Consider the following 17,581-nt stretch of genomic DNA (forward strand, 5'->3'; position numbering starts at 1 on the left):
CAAGGTGTAAATCGTTTAGTGTGGCTATTGAACTATAGGAGATTATATAAATCGTTCAACTATTTATTATTGCAAGTCGCGTAACAGGAAAAATGAGATACGCAATGCTAATTTTAGTCCTTTTTTTTTCGTGGGGAAATGCGTTACGCATACCCTGTCCCCTGGGTGGAGCACAGGGTTATGTGAGACTCTCCAGCCAGAAGGATGCTAATTTTAGTCCTAGAAGATTTGTCATTTAACGTGAAAATAACCTAATCCATACTTGCCCAGGTTGGTGGACTAAAGCTTAACTCCTTCCTATTTCGGTAGTTAATGCCTCACGACAAAAACAGCACTGGGTTTTAAAATAGTTTGTAGTGTCAATGTTTATGCAGAGATAACTATAACATACGGTTTTTCTATACGTTGACGAAATCAATATTTAGAACGTCCATGTGTGATTTTCTCACTAAGAAACGTTTTTTGAGATGGAAAGCTTTTCAATGCTTTTAAATAACTAAAATTAACTTAGGGTTTATTTACTAGTCGCAAAAGTTTTTATTATAGGAATAGATTATTAAGAAATTAATTTTATATTTTGTGTATATTCACTATATTCAGTTTTTATGTGCTCCGGTCGGTATAATTAACACGTACATTGTTAATAGGTGAAGCGTGATATGGTAGCTATCAAGCAAGAACTGGACACGGTGCAGCAGGTGAAGGAAGAGATTGAAGAACTTCGAGAGTACGTCGACCGTCTGGAGGAGCACTCGCAGAGACGGAAACTCCGACTGCTGGAACAGGTATGTTCACCACTAGTGCCATCTATTGATAGGAATACTTTATTAAATTTAACGTTTTTAATAGCAGGCAATACTTATAATGGTACTTTGAAAGATGTCTACTCGTTTTGTCACAGGACATAATCATTGTCGTTGATATTTTGATGAAAAATGTGGTTTAAGCGATGTTATTCGTTAATGCAGCAGCTATATTTTTTGGGATCGGTCAACTGAGGTCTAAAGCGTCTCGAACTTTAGCTTATATTTTCTAAACAGCAAAGGAGCAATGAAGAGCTCGACCTAGTATTTCATTTGGATTTTTTCTCTTTAGAACAAACCACTTCTATTTTAATGTGGTATTTAAATATCACAAACTACCTAGTAGCTAGTATTCAGAATACGTACAAATGTGCATATTATACTGTATTTTGGTCTCAATTGTATTGTATATCGTATTACAATGGATACATTAGCACCGGTCACTAACGTTCGAACACTTTGACCTACACAATAGATGCAGTTATATTGACGTCGTATCGGTACATTCAAGCACCGTTTCATTTCGACAATGGGTGAAGAGGCGATGGGTGCTTGAAACGGTTGACCGGTTGACGTTTAGTGCATTAGACATATATCAGTAGCGCGATTCTGTTCAGTCGGTACTGTCAAGTATCAAAATTTTGACATTTAGAATGTACTGCCAAAATAATTCCTACGACGCCCGTCAGAGGCGCTGATCAGATTTTCATACAAAATTACTCGATGACAGTTCGGTTGTCGGTAGTCGATAGTAATGAAGAATCGAGCTACAGATAATTTCTTATTAGCTATAAAGATTATATACAAATGTTAAACTATATAACGGTAAAAAACTTTTTTATATGCTGTCAAATCTTGTTAATTATGCATTAACACAGCATACTATAATGAATAAAGTAAAACCTAACTAGGTTATTTTTTGTAAAAGCCTTTATAAACTACCTTTGTACTGTTCAATCAAATTGGTAATTGTTCTTTCGCAATATTTTCTAGCATTTACCACGACCTCATGTTCGAATACCCTATGAACAAAACAGGGTACTTCGTTCCACTTATGTACAATTATTCGATTCCAGTAAACGGCAATTAGATTTTTACCGAAGCATTTTTGCTGGTCCATTGCAAGAGCTATTTGAAAATCGTTAGCCGTTATGAGCGGTATCAAAATAGTTTGCCATTAAAACTACACTTATAAACGATTTATTTCGAAAATATGCAAACCTATAACTGGAATATACATATCAAATACTTGGTTTTTGTAAAGATATTAGATTTAATAGCATTACGACCATAAAGGGTGACCCTACCACCATTAGAGACAAATAACCAGGAAAGAGAGAGTAATAGAATTGTCCTATTGAAGGCAATCAGTTTGAAGAAGATTAGCAATTAGTTTTCTATCGTTACACAAAGTTCTTCACTGCAATGATTGAAAACTGGATGTCAAATAATAAATAAAAGGACAAACGGAAGAGCTTGACTTCATAACTTTTTATCGTGTTGTTAAAACATTGGTTACGGCTCGGACAGGTTTCGCCGTGCACTCACAACTTAAGACAAAGTGCCGTCCGCGAATTTTGTCTTGTAATGTCGTAGCTTTTAAGTTTTCGCTTTGCGACTCTTGAAAGAAGTGTCGGACGTAATAACTGTTTGTGTTAACTTACTTTTAAATTCAATAAACAGTTTGCTTTAAATTTTGGAGTAAACACAATAAACATTTAAACACACTATGGAATAAGCTGATGTCATGCCTTGCTGACTATAAAGAATTGGTGCTGTAATCTTTCAAGCGCTTCTATTTAAATGTTTATGTGTGTAGTTTAACATGAACCTTAAGGATTTGGTCGGTTCGAGAAAAATACAAGGCGTTGTATTCTTGGTTTTTTGGGTTAAAGTAAGGTGTTTGTTTCAGGGGCTAACGTTCTTTTTGTCATACGCCATACTCGCCGCGGTACTGGGCATGCTGCAATTCGGCTACAACACTGGGGTCATCAACGCTCCTGGCAAGGTCTGTATTACAAACCTTTATTCCTCATAATCATCAAACAACTACACAATTCTACATTCACGAAAATAATAATTTCCCAATAACTATAAATGCACGTTTTTACAGCCTACACGTTTTTAGGACGCATAATGGGTCATTACCAAAACGTTTCAACTCTAATTAGCAATATCGGAAATAGATATCAAATATTTACATTTCATTTTGCATTTTGATATGAAACAGGTGTTAGGTTCATTGCAATCAAGCGATTGAATGTGAATTTAGCACTCGATTTTTTGTTCGACATTGCATCGCGGTCGGAATTGTATTGATATTAAATACCAACGTCGAATGTACAACCAATGTGAGTATTGGTTGCAGGTTTCAGTTTCCAATCCTCTATAAATAAAACATTTTAGAGATGGACTAAAAATATTTTTAGTTTATTAAACTTTATTCCATTTTGACGTACCGTTGTGCTATCTTTGATTTCGACAAAATACGTGTTTTTGTAGTACCTTGCTGAATCTGAAACTATATTACAGTATAACTCATAATGCTTATTGTGTACAATTTGAACGGATGTTTTGACCAACTTTGGCAACACAAATGAATGGATCCCTCCCGATGCTGATCAAAACATAATATTTGTCTATTGATACAGGAATTTGCAAACAAACAGATCGTTTGCGCTGACGGTTGATGCATAACCATCTGGCTTTAGTTCTTGCTGAACCGTGCGCAAATTTTATGGCCAAATACGATGGCTCAGTAAGAATTTACTAACATGCGCACTTGATTCGGTGCACTACACACATTAAGGATACTACACTGATAGTCAGCAATTAAGAGCAACTTGAAATCAAATGCTTAACAGAAATCGATTCGTAACTCAATAAATACGGTGAGGAAAGTCAATCTAGTAATGAATACTCATTCAAAGCAACTAAACAAGTTTGCCGACACGAAGTTCGTTTGTATAGGTTCCCGGGAACTTGTTGTAAACTAAATGCGTGGATACGACGATGCCACTTAAGTTGAAGAACCAATTAAAGGAATCGAAACTGCAGATACCATTCGCGTTGAAGTTAAATGCACTTTCAATTTGATTGGAAATGTTTATGACGATGCTATCGACATTTATAGAGTGTTCGCGGTTTGAAGTTTGAATTATTAATTTAGTTTTGCGAACTTGTTCATGTGATTTGTTTTAGTTCAGAAGGTATACTGTGTCTCTTGCGTAGTGTAATGTCCAAATGGAGTAACGAGTAGACATATCGTCTATTCAATTTGCGAAACATTTGTTGATTGACATCTTATGGACAGCTGTAGGCTCCTACAATTGAAGAAGCATTGATTTTAATGTTGATTATTATGTGTGCAAAGATGTGTGTATTCTTCCTTGAAGATTCCTTACAATAAATAAATATATTTCGTTTAGTAAATATGAACAGAAACGCGTATTATGTCTAGAGCTTTAAAGACAGTCTACAAGCTATCATCCTATTAAGGGATAAGTTGGTCAGTTAAAATTTAGTCTATTTAGAACCATATCTTACTTTTACCTATTGTCATTTGTCTAGAATATCGCTAACTTCATGAAGGACGTATACAAGAACCGGTACGGCATGGATCTGCAGGACGACACGGTCAACAGGCTCTATTCCATCGCAGTCAGCATTTTTGCTATCGGAGGAATGCTCGGTGGTTTTTCTGGGGGCATGATCGCGAATAGGTTTGGAAGGTACGACCTTTCAATACTTCCTAGCTTTAAAGATGCATGCGATACTGCGAACAGCTGTGCGTCTTCAATTTATAGTGTTTTTTATTGGAATGTAATATGGTTTGTTGAATTACCAGGAAAGGGGGCTTATTGTTGAACAACATTTTGGGCATCGGTGGCGCGAGTCTCATGGGCTTTACGAAGATATCACACTGTTACGAGCTCCTCATTTTCGGCAGGTTTATAATCGGCGTCAACTGTGGTAAGTTGTCCACCATTAAACTTATCATATTTACTGCAAAATTACTTTCTAACTGAAATAATTGTTGTCGTCTCAGGGTTAAACACGTCACTAGTGCCAATGTACATATCGGAGATAGCGCCCCTGAACTTGCGCGGTGGCCTGGGCACGGTCAACCAACTGGCGGTCACTGTAGGACTCCTTCTGTCCCAAGTCTTGGGCATTGAACAGATTCTTGGTACGGATGAGGGATGGCCGATACTGCTTGGTGAGTAGACTTCGCAAGTTCACTTGGTTTTCTTGTCCTTAGGTGTTCATATACAGTCTTATAAATACGTTCAGCTACCAATAAAATCTTTTGTCAGGTCAATCTTGGGTCATGATACTATGAGTACTTACCTATATTTATATATTTAACTCATCATAAAATTAAAAATACCCGAATTCACCAAATTGAAGTTTTACTTAACTGTTAAATTAGCATAAGTACTTGCAGTCTACCTACTCGTAACGTGTAATCGAGGAAATGTTTTAATCATACGTTTTTATCGTAATTCTTAGGTTTGGCGATCTGTCCCGCGATATTGCAACTGCTGCTGCTACCGGCCTGCCCGGAGTCGCCACGGTACTTGCTCATCACGCGCCAATGGGAGGAAGAAGCTCGGCGGGCGCTCAGAAGACTTCGGGCCAGCAATCAGGTGATATTATAGCTTTATTCGCTGAGCGCTAGCTGACCTTGTGTTTTTAAATCTGCCATTTTTGTATACAAAAACATCATAGTATGTTTGAATTTACTTAGCAATTGTTTTGTCCTATTTTCAAATTTTATGATTACAAGTAATCATAACTAGATTACTTACCTAATCTGTTTATAAAATTGATTTTATTTCCGTTTGAGTTAGGTGGAATAACTTGATAAAACTGGTCGTGACAGTCTGGCTTCTTTTATTCTGAAACAATGAGAATATGGGTATTAATTTTCCCTGCAGCTAATAAAAATAAAAAAGTACATGAGTCCGTCAAGACTTCAACGCGCGGAGATGAAAACACCCATTTATCTAGTCTATCAAAATTGAACCTTATTTCTACCAGCAATAAAGTTTAGGTATATGAAATGCACGGAGTAATGTTTACGATGAATTCAACAGCGCGGACGGGCGTTACAGTTTCAGGAAATGTAGCACATATGTATTTAGTATTTACTAGTGTGCACTATGTTTGTAGTGAAGGGGCGTATCTTATCTCTCTGCGCGCGCATGATTATTTAAAGCTTTTCTTTATCAGACAAAATGGCTTCTGCACTCGAATATGATTGGTTCCGCCCCATCAATAACTATTGGTGCAGGTGTAACCTGCAATCTTGTATTTACGTGGCCGCCATATTTTTTTACAAGCGCCATTACTCTTGGAGGCCGGACATTTATATTTCATTCTGAATTTTATCTCGCGTCATGATTTATAAATTCGTACGAACGTGATCGATGTTTTTTAACTAGTTTAAGCTCTGACTTTCTCTGAGCGTGAGGTAACATAGTAAAGGCGATGCGATAAAGAGTGCATTGTAATTCTTTGGATAAAGGTGGAGGAAGATATCGAGGAGATGAGAGCAGAGGAGCGCGCGCAGCAGGCGGAGGCGTCCATATCCATGAGAGAGCTGCTGTGTTCACCCACGCTGCGTGCACCGCTGCTCATCGGCGTCGTCATGCAGCTGTCCCAACAACTCAGCGGAATCAATGCGGTAAGACATTTTAGAATTTTTAACCATACACTATTGGATGCGTAATTTACATAACAGACTTCACGACTGTTTGACTGACTGGAATAAGATAATCCCAAACATTTTTCTTGCTGATCGTAAATTCTACATCTACTGCTGAAAACTTCTGAGCTGAACTTGGAAATAAAATCTTTCATAACAAAGGTACACTTCGTTGGTGTAGAACGAATACAAACTCCGAGATTTATCTACCAGGTGTTCTACTATTCTACTTCGCTGTTCACCTCGTCGGGTCTGACGGACGAGTCTGCCAAGTTCGCGACCATGGGGATCGGCGCCATTATGGTCGGCATGACCCTCGTCTCCCTGCCACTCATGGACCGCACCGGACGGAGGACCCTACACCTCTACGGCCTTGGGGGGATGTTCATCTTCTCTATTTTCATCACCATTTCATTCCTTATAAAGGTGTGTCTTATAAAATACTGATAACACGGGGTTGAACTTCTAATGTTTTGAAAAGGGTCAACGTTTACAAGAGTCTAAGGGGAACCAAAAAAAATTTAAAAAAAAAAACTTCTGATGAACATTATAAGAACAGATACTATAGAATCTACTACCTTAACATGAAAATTTTACAGCAATTAGTGGAGATTAACAAAACAACCAATTTGATCGAGCTCTGTGACATAAATATAACAAAATAAAAACATTTTGTAACTCTTGCTGAAACAATAAATAATCAATGAAAACCGATACAGATAACTCAAAATATCAAACATATCTTACAACAAATATAATATAATTATAATAATTTGAAATATTATTATAATTATATATATTAACTGTGCAGTGTAGGTACAGTATCTAATTAGTATTTAAGGTTTAATTTAGTTTAGTATTTAAGAATTTCATGAGAGGTCTGTATTTCGCGCTTGAAATACTGGCCTCGGACAAACCTTGGGCTATACCACGAAATTATGAACTTAAATACGACATTGAGTTTTTTTTAACGATTTATTTTAACTACAGATAATGTTGGTTAATAGTTACCAACAATATGATAAACGTGGTATAAATCAAGAGTTAATCAAAATAATATTAATACGCTTACGCACGCTTCCTCATCGCTTATTCACGTTTCACTGACTTTAAGCATTATATATTGACTATCAATGCTTCATTTGGATTCATATCTTCTCTCATATCCCCTAATTGGTTGCTCTATATCTTCCAAATCAACTTATTGAATTCAATTCTTCTTGTCTAAATTATGTTTATTGCTTCATCTTAAATTTTTGAACGTCAAACAAAATGTCTAATATCGAATATTTCGATCGATAATGCATCTAGTATTACTCAAGAATTATTCAGTGATACTGAATGTTTTGACGTTCAAAAGTTACCAAAGGATAAAAGTTAAGAAAAAAAACTCATGAATCTAGTATACGTAGTAACACTAGTGCATGCACCACATATTTAATCCTTTATTTATTTTTCACACTATCATTTGCTTAAGGCGAGTGTATATGTAAACAATAACTTCGTATCTATCAGTGCTGCTATCCAATTGAATGCGCATCGAGTTTGATTGGTCGGTACTAATAGATGTGAATGTCATCGATACATACACACTCGCAGCTTCGCTAGGCCCTCCCCCCTCCGCGACTTTCCTGTTTCCGATACCGGAGTCTCTAGGAAAGCATTGTAAATAATGGGAATAAATTCTCAAATATAAATGTTAGGTACATCACCCACATAGCACAGAACACTTATTTTATTGACCATTAAATGGTGGTAACGTACCACGGGGAGCTCAGCGCACGCGTTTTAAATGAAGCGAAATTTTAATCACACGAACACTGCTCAAAAGCAGGATGGCACTTATCACCAGCATTCGCAGTACATACGATAGATGGACAACACTCGCTACCAGCACTCAAAGAACTGAGTCACAACTCCACGCATCGCGCGGAGCGCCTGACCGACACACAGACAGACGCGTGTGTGATGTGCATTTATGTTTGCGATTTATTTCATCCGGTCGGCGACGGGAAAGAGCATCATTACTATCCCCTGATAGGAGTTCTTCGGCTATGTGCAGGAAATGATTGACTGGATGAGCTACTTGTCGGTGGTGTCGACGCTTAGTTTCGTGGTGTTCTTCGCGGTGGGCCCCGGCTCCATCCCGTGGCTGATCACTGCCGAGCTGTTCTCGCAGGGCCCTCGGCCCAGCGCGATGGCTATCGCCGTATTAGTTAATTGGATGGCCAATTTCGTCGTCGGGATCGGCTTTCCTAGCATGAAGGTAGGTCCTTCGTTGTGTATACACAACTGTGTGTGGACCACTCCAATGGCATTCCGATAATTAATATTGATATAGGCGGCCTGATCTTATAATTACGGTCAGTCATATTTGTTGTCAATATTGATTCCAATCGAGTTATAACGAAATCGACTATCGGGTAATCTGACTTATAATAAATATCTCGGTAAAATATGATTATGTTTATGAACAATGCCTTCATCATAGTGTATTACATAATAAACTAACACTGTATGTTTAATTTATCTGTTCCGCAGGCACTACTGGAAAACTATACATTCCTGCCTTTTAGTGTATTCCTTGCAATTTTTTGGATATTTACGTATAAAAAAGTTCCTGAAACAAAAAATAAGACCTTCGAAGAGATTTTGGCACTGTTCCGGAATTCGAACGGAAGGTAAGAGAGAGACACGTTAAATGTTTTATTTTGATAACTTCTAGCACAGACCGTGTCCTACCATTGACATACACAATAACTCATGTATTTTCCTAATACCACGACAGCACACAACCAGGCTGACTGGTCATTCATCAGCACGCGTTGCACGTGATTTGTGTCATTTGTACATAACACTGTTATCCTTCCTGAGGCGAAGGACTCTGGAAATATAGATGAAACTATACAATCTTGTTAACTAACAATGATTTCAACACGTTTTTAATTTATATATCTCATTGCTCTTACTTATACAATTTTATTTCAGGGAGATCGATAAAGTTGTGCTTTAACTGTGCCTTAACTAGCTGGTAGGTGTAAACAGTTTGGCCTTTCACTCTGTTTACTATGTGTTAAAATAATATCGTAGTGGGTTTTAAATATGAGTGAAAAAAGTACGGTAAAAATTAATAACTTACATGTTGTGGAAAGATTAATAAATTTTAATCGGTTATGTAAAGCTAAATTCTAATGTTGAACAATTTACAGCCATATAAAGAAATGTGCAATAAAATAGCCAACTAACAAACTGCACAATGGCTGACGATAGTTGTAAGAAAAATAAAAGCAATATGGAATAACTAAGAGCAGTTGAATCGGTTTAGTGATATCGGTCAGTGGGCATGATTGGTGAGTGTTGTGCAGGGACAGCTTCCGTGACAGCCGGCTCTACGGGAGCATGATGAACTGCGTCAACGCGCTAGAACAACAGCTGCCACCGCCCCCGCCCCCCGCACCCGTTGACGAAAAACACGACTCCCGTAAGTAACACCGCTTCACTTCACCGCTCTCACTTCCACTGTTTGATGCCTACATTTAATTATAACAATCGGCAAACTAACATTCAACACAATATGTCAATCAAAAGCTTAATTTTTTCCAAATTTTCCGAAGGTTCTTGGTTAAAATGTAACAGTTGTAGGCATCAGTAGCACATTTATGTCACATTACTCAGAGAACACAACGGTCAATGCTTGCGTGAATATATGTATACTATGAAGACGTCTATTTATATCATTGTACATGTACATAATGTTACGTGAGTCAGCATGGTTCATGTGATCGTTCTTACAGACTACTTTACTATGAACATGGATTCAGGTATTAGTTACTCATTAATAAAATACAATTTGAAAATAAGTAAAAGATATTTTTGTAGACATTTTATTATAAATATGTAATTTACATCAAATTATATTTTCAGTTTCGTATATATAGCTATCTGGCTGGAAGAAAATATATAATATTATATGTGATAATTTAACAAAAGATTTATCATTGTAGAAGCAACCAGCACTTGACACAGCAAAGACTTGAGTACACAGTAGAAATGTGGTATAATTTCAGTATCGGAGCAGTCTTCGGGTGGGGGCGAAGCGGGCCGACCGCCGCCGCCTCTCCCCCCGCCGCGGTTCCCGGCCACCGGCAATGTCTGACAATGGGAGACACCTGCGCGGGCGCCACTTGTCGCGCCAATCAAGGCCGCCGCCAACTTCTTGTTTCATGGGCTCAAGCGTCAGGCAGGGGGCCGTGCCTCTATCACTACCACACAACAAATGTTCTAAATCGATGTGATTAGGTTAATAAAACGAAACTAGAAACTAAGTCACGGCGTAAAATTAAATATAGTTCTTTAGTCTGTCATTTTATGACATAATTTATGAAAAAAAATGCATAGGTACCCTGTAAAGTGCCATCGGTTTCTTGTACCCATTTTAATTAGATCTTCTCATGATGAAAAATTTTATTGTGTACTTCGAGCGGGGTCTATCTGGGGGTTCGGTAATTACGGTCTACAGATTATAGCTTCTGATACCTATTTATAAATTTACTGATAAGTATGTTTCGACGATGAGGGAGTTCATTATAAAATAGTAGATTTTTATCGACTACTTAGGAGCAAAGCCGGTTAGGTGTGGAAGAAGGAACGGCTCGGTCCTCAGGCTGCCTGTGCACTGGTCTATGCCAACTAATCCTATGTAGAAAATTATATACACTTAAAATGGGTACGACGACAGTACTTGTGCTGACGATAATCATTACGTCACTCACATGTATACAACATGCAAGTACATGCTGTGACTTTATTGTATTGTTGATTTTTATTATATATATTTTAATTATATTAGTTTACAAAGAATGTTTTCTATTCTCTTTTTACTCATAAATTGTTATACATAATGATAAATTAAAGTCATATCTCTAATGACCGATATTATTAGTTATTATTGCAGATGAATAAATTAAAGGGGCATGAGTAAATTTGGCGTTTTTTGACTTACGCAGCCAGTTATCAATCGTTATTTAATTTTATGAATACGATATAAAGTATTAGACATTAATTATTAATATTCTAAAGGCAACACAATCGAGATGTGTAAATCCATTGTCTCAGTTATATAGAATAATGTAATTGACCCTTTCCAAAAATACCTGTTATTTACTCAACAATAATTAAAAAAAGAACATAGTACAAAATGGTCAGGTGCTAATAATCGGTCTCCTAGCAACTTTATGCTGGAACTAGCAAAATAGAGCCCAAACATACCTAAGTCTATGCAGTGAAATTATTTAATGTTAGGAAATACTTACAAGTAATGTGACATTAAATATTCACACAATAAAATTCAGTTGATTGACAGACAAATAGGTATATTATTTTCGCCATTATTGAAATTAGAAAAGCGAGACTGGCTGCGCAACAAATAATACGCGTATCTTTCAAACACGATTACTCATTGTCCTTATAGTTATTGAATATAGAGATGGAGATCAGATTGCAATCGTTTGCATTCGGGAATTGATTATATTAAAAGTGAAGAGTATATCTGTACATTACATAGCAAAATGATATAACCAAATATACACCGCAGTTAATTTTGTTATCATTCCGTTACGTTACGTTGTAGCATAAGAGATAATAAAAAACATATTATCTTTTTAATTGATGAATAAAATGATGAATAGCGTTATAGTAAGTTATACAATTTTGTGGAGACTTTAATAATGTAATGCTTTTAACTTATACGCCCCTAGAAAGAGAAAAATTTAATTACTTATTAGTTAGGTTTCAGTAGTTATTACAGGGTTATAGTCAATTTGTGCGTCCGTGCGCCTGTATACTGCTCAATTCAATATATTAAGACTAAGATGATCAGTAGCGAGTCGTGATTGGTGCAGTGAGCACGGCCTAATATTAAAAAAATAATAATGTGTGTTGTAACGTCGCTGACGATGACTGTTATCATTTATTGCAATAATTGGCTCAAATGATTTGTCATCCTGTGTATGTGTGTTCTCTTGTGTGTCGTAAATCGTGCAGCGCGACGAACGCAACCCGCACGAGACAAATATTAAATAATTGATTGGTTCAAGGGTGTGTTACGCGCTCGCGACTCGCCTACACGACTATTTTGGCACGCGATCGAATCGCACTAGTCGCCGACGGGTAACACATCCCGAGATCGTCTTAATTCTAAATTAAATATAAGGTAAAATAATTTCTCCCGAATAAATTAATAATAAATAATAATAACAATTTATAATTGTACAATTTGCAACAATAATGTCATTTTTAATTTATAAGCAATAAGTAGATGGAGATGTAATTTTTAATTGGTGTAGCATTCGATCTTTTGTATGGTAATAAGTCACAGTAGGTTTTTTGTAAGTTATATTTTTATGAATAATTGTTATGACATATTACGTTTAGTCGGGCGGCACGCGATGTGATCGGTGCGCCTCGACGCGACACGTGGTGGCGACTTGAACTGCCGCGGCCGCGTATTATTTTCGCTAGACCTCATAGCGTACGCTATTGGCGTAAGCAATAGAGACTGTGTCTCGAGATCATATAGTATAAAGTAATTAGACTAAAGCAACGTTTATTGGTTGTTCCGATATTTCGGTGTTATTATAGTTTTACGGTCGAAAGCCCGAAGATCGTTAGATCCGCGCAAAGGTAGCACAATATTATTTGATAGTGGACGCACAATATGGGTTTCAATTGAGTAACGCATTTACAGACCAGCGTAGATACCGGTGTGTTATCAGGCTATTTGATGAGTTAGATTACTGCAGGAATATCGAAACAATACACGACTGTGATGTTGTTGCAGTCAAACATATGCCGTGTCACATTAGACTGAGATTTACACAACACTAAAGGGACGCAACTATTATTTACGACTGAAACAATAAGGTGAATAAATCACCGTTTGAATAATTATTCATAAATATAACATTGCCGTGGATATTTACAAAGTTGCGTGTAACATTTGTTACTTATCAGTGCGCATCACAATACTTTATTTACATTTGTGAAGGCTGTGATCGATGTGAATGTGCACACAATAACACCGTATCATTAGGTAAGTTAGACAGAAAGAACCGTGTTAAATTTACATTTTATTTAATCTTCGGGCAAGCGATAGCGTGTAATTTGTAAATAAATATAAAGTAAGTACAAATCTGTACAAGTTTCAGTCGAACCAATGCAATAAATACTAGATGTTACAATTTTGAATAACGTTACGTTTTGTTGCGAATCCTCAAATATATTTTGTTACATATATGACAAATGTACAATGTTAGTTACATATTGTTAAAATATATTAAGATAAACTGGCTATTAATTTCGTTGACGATATAAATATGATGCCATGTTATAGTAGTATTATTCAAATATATAGCAAATTATAAATAACTGAATATTAGTAGACATATTATATTAAGCGAAATATTATGTTTGGAATAAACTTAATTGAGATTAAGTTAAGTACTATAAAAGGAACGTGAATATTTATTTATATAAGTAGTACGCATTGGATCGATTGAACTTCGGAGCCCATTGCTATTATAACCAATCGCTCTCGTGTTGTAAAACAATAAAATGTACAGTAACAGAGATAGCGACGATTACTTTCAGTTATCAACTTATTTCATAAAAGTTACAATATTATATTAATCCTGTAAGGATTAAGTAATTACAATTATGAAGAGATTAAGACTGCAAAATGGCTGTAATTTTCCTGCAATTTGAACTGAAAATGTTTCGATGTATTAGATTTTAAAATCTCCCAAAGTTATTGAATCCCAACGTCCAACACAAATATACTTTACGAATGTTACATTATTCAAATCTGTAACATGTTTATGAAATAAGTTCGATCATCGGAACTGGGGCGCTTACAATAAACTATTTATATATGTGCACAGTTCTGATGACGTTAGCGTTACTTTATTACATTATATGTTTGTGAGAGCAACACGATTTAACTCATATTATATTAAGATGAATACTGGAATTGAATTTTATATAGTTACGTAAATATAAATTCACACGTTGTGGTACAAAACAATAAACACAGAACACTGTGATGATAAAGTATAATAATATTTTATGAATACAATAGGTCAGGTTCGCAATAGACAGATAATAAATTCAATAGATAATTGATAAAAAGTCGTGTTGCTATACATTATGGAGTCAACGATTTCACTGCAGATGATGTTGAAAGATTTTATCATAGATTCGTCTTAATCGGTCCAGTAATAGATGTTATACGAAATAATTAAATTTAAAGTATATTTCTGTGATGTTGTATGTTTATATTGGAGGTTTTTGGTTGAAATTTGTGGTGAAATAGGGTGGCTCCGGGAAAGTTCTATATAAATATTTTGTGATATGTTTGTATTGGTTGTAGAGTGATGGGCTCCCGGCCACATGTGTGTTGTGTAGGTGAAGTTTGTCGTGGCGACGCGGCGCACGGACGCACAAGGGTCTTGGGGCTTTCCCAAGCGCTAGTTGCCCTGTTACCTTCTAAAGCACTCTCCGCAATTAAAGCCACTATTAATATCTGACGCGTTTAAGTTTCAATAAGCGGAGGTTACTCCGTACTTGTACAAAATAAAAACTTGTAAAATTTTATTGGAACTACTTGTTATAAAAACGTAAAAAATACAAAAATCTTGTGTTTCTTTGTATAACCCGAACCTAACTCACCACTTACTAACCATAACAATTCTAAGCCTCAGATAGGCATCACTCACATTTCATCAGTATTTTGAACTATCTACAGAACTATACTTCATGATCAGTAAGATAAGGCTCAATAAATTTTAAACCTTAAAGGTAGTTTTAAATTTTAAAGGTAGAGTCAGGTACACATTAATAGTAATTTTCTTGACATCACTTGAGTATTGTTATAATTATAACAATACTCAAGTGATGTCTAGAAAATTAAATACACAATAGTCTGACAACATTGTAAAGAGGCTTGGCTTGCAGGTTTATCTAGATTATGACTTGCAATTCTGTGTATTTCAAAGATTAGAACAGGCAAACGTCAACTACACAAGCCTGTCAATGATGTTAAAAATTCTGAATTTTGTATACATCAGCTGCGAAACTTGCATACAAGGATCTATACTAAGTTGTAAGACTATACACACAAACTTGTTTTAAGCCTTTTATAAATGATTATATTACACCATCTAATGATTATAAAGTACATACACTATTAAGTTTTAGAGTACCTATCATTATTAAGAAATATGAATACCTAGTACCAACTAATGGTCAAAGATAACAAATCTTGCTGGAAATAATCAACCAAAGACTAGCTAAGGCGCTCAGGCATAGGAAAATTCAATAAATAATTTTAAGAACTAAAGTACTTGACTAGTCATACATACAAAACTGCCGGCGACAAACCACTGAACTTCAACCACAATGACTGACAAGGAAAACTAAATCCCGAAATATTTATTTACTAGCTGACCCGCGCAACTTCGCTTGCGTCACCTAAGAGAATGGGTCAAAATTTTCCCCGTTTTTGTAACATTTTTCACTGGTACTCTGCTCCTATTGGTCGTAGCGTGATGATATATCCTCGATAAATGGGCTATCTAACACTGAAATAATTTTTCAAATCGGACCAGTAGTTCCCGAGATTAGCGCGTTCAAACAAACAAACAAACTCTTCAGCTTTATAATATTAGTATAGATATGAACGAGGAGTGACAGGCGAGGGACTGAACAGGAGTACAATAGAAAAAAAAAATCTAACTACACGCATTGATTACCAAGAAATATATACACAAACATTATCTTATAATGTAGTTATCGGAAAGATATAAAAGAAAGAGATGATAGCACAATTAGACCCTCTTTTATCTGTTGCTTAATAGCTTACAAGATGGAATTTTAATAATTGTTTTCATTTATTTGCTGGCACTTTAAATAGCATAGGTTATTTGTCACTTATTTACAAGCTGCGAAAAACTATTCTTAGCCTCTGTTATTTCTCGGAACGCATATCATTTTAGGACTTCTAGTGAGTTTCTATTGGTTACTAAAAAGCTAGATAACGTTGACGACTTTTGTTGTCTAAATATTTCTATAAAGTGGTATTATGATGAAGCCATATAGACATAAATAACAAATAGATAAATTTAGAAACCGAGCCATTCTTCGTTCCAATACTATCAGCTGTTCTAGCTCACATCTCAGCTCGATCTAGCTTCAATCTTTTCAAAGAGTTTGAAAAAGCGTGTCGTTGTATCTTAAATAGGTTTGTTAGGACTATGAATATTAAGTTAAAAAAGGAAAAGTAGACCAGCAATAAACAAGACTTATTCAATAGTATATTAGTACAATTAAAAAAATCTTGTAGCGACCTCTAGTGAGTTCATGCAGTACTTCTTTTAATGTTAAACTACTGAACAAGATGTCAAAAGATAGATGGCATAGCAATAGTAAATAATATATAAATTTTACTTAATTTTCAGCTGAAAGTATCTACTATACTAGCATACTAAAACATAGACGATTTTTTAAAATTGTGTTATAAATTTAAAGTATTAGCAAAACTATAACAAGGGTATGTCGTAAACTCTTTACGCAAGTAATTTACAAGACAAACGTAAAATAGATCGTAAAATATAACGATTAAAGGCAATATTCCAAAACACACAAATATGTTCTAGAGAATTGCACGATGTTGCTATTCGACACTAGATGGCGTTTGCTCTCATAACCCGACTTGTTTCCAAAGTCCTTCGATATTCGTCCTTGCTAATGTGAAATATTAATGCTACATTGATAATATACAAATAGATGGCGGTAGTAAACAGCATGGGTGTACAATTATTTGCAGAATAGTAGTTTTAGTATTACAGTACAGGTTATATCGGGCTATCTCAACATGTTTATCTATGAGTAGGTAGCAGATATTTCGATTACTTTGAAAGGAATAATAGGTGTATAGAAGTACTTTTTATAGTGTCACGGGAGATCTTATTTCCTGTGACACTATTATGAAAATAGCAGAGTTATAGAAAATTTA

The 17,581-nt window shown here is 35.7% G+C and overlaps 1 protein-coding gene across 9 annotated transcripts in view; it reads left to right on the forward strand.

Annotated features, from left to right (window-relative positions):
* The window catches only part of Glut1 (Glucose transporter 1), a 106,137-nt gene extending 90,947 nt beyond the window's left edge, over window positions 1-15,190 (forward strand). For 6 of the 9 annotated variants that reach the window (XM_076134631.1, XM_076134638.1, XM_076134632.1 and 3 more), the window contains 11 exons: window positions 648-785; window positions 2,716-2,811; window positions 4,374-4,534; window positions 4,651-4,775; window positions 4,852-5,022; window positions 5,316-5,452; window positions 6,334-6,492; window positions 6,727-6,939; window positions 8,555-8,779; window positions 9,055-9,194; window positions 10,581-15,190. In XM_076134631.1, the coding sequence (XP_075990746.1) occupies window positions 648-785; window positions 2,716-2,811; window positions 4,374-4,534; window positions 4,651-4,775; window positions 4,852-5,022; window positions 5,316-5,452; window positions 6,334-6,492; window positions 6,727-6,939; window positions 8,555-8,779; window positions 9,055-9,194; window positions 10,581-10,812 (1,797 nt within the window). In that variant the 3' untranslated portion in view covers window positions 10,813-15,190. Of the gene's footprint in view, window positions 1-647; window positions 786-2,715; window positions 2,812-4,373; window positions 4,535-4,650; window positions 4,776-4,851; window positions 5,023-5,315; window positions 5,453-6,333; window positions 6,493-6,726; window positions 6,940-8,554; window positions 8,780-9,054; window positions 9,195-9,878; window positions 9,995-10,580 lie in introns of all 9 variants that reach the window. The other 3 variants (XM_076134635.1, XM_076134636.1, XM_076134634.1) reach the window with 3 other exon arrangements.
* The last annotated feature ends 2,391 nt before the right edge of the window (window positions 15,191-17,581 follow it).

The sequence above is a fragment of the Anticarsia gemmatalis genome, chromosome Z, assembly GCF_050436995.1.
Source record: "Anticarsia gemmatalis isolate Benzon Research Colony breed Stoneville strain chromosome Z, ilAntGemm2 primary, whole genome shotgun sequence".
NCBI classification, from domain to species: domain Eukaryota; kingdom Metazoa; phylum Arthropoda; class Insecta; order Lepidoptera; family Erebidae; genus Anticarsia; species Anticarsia gemmatalis.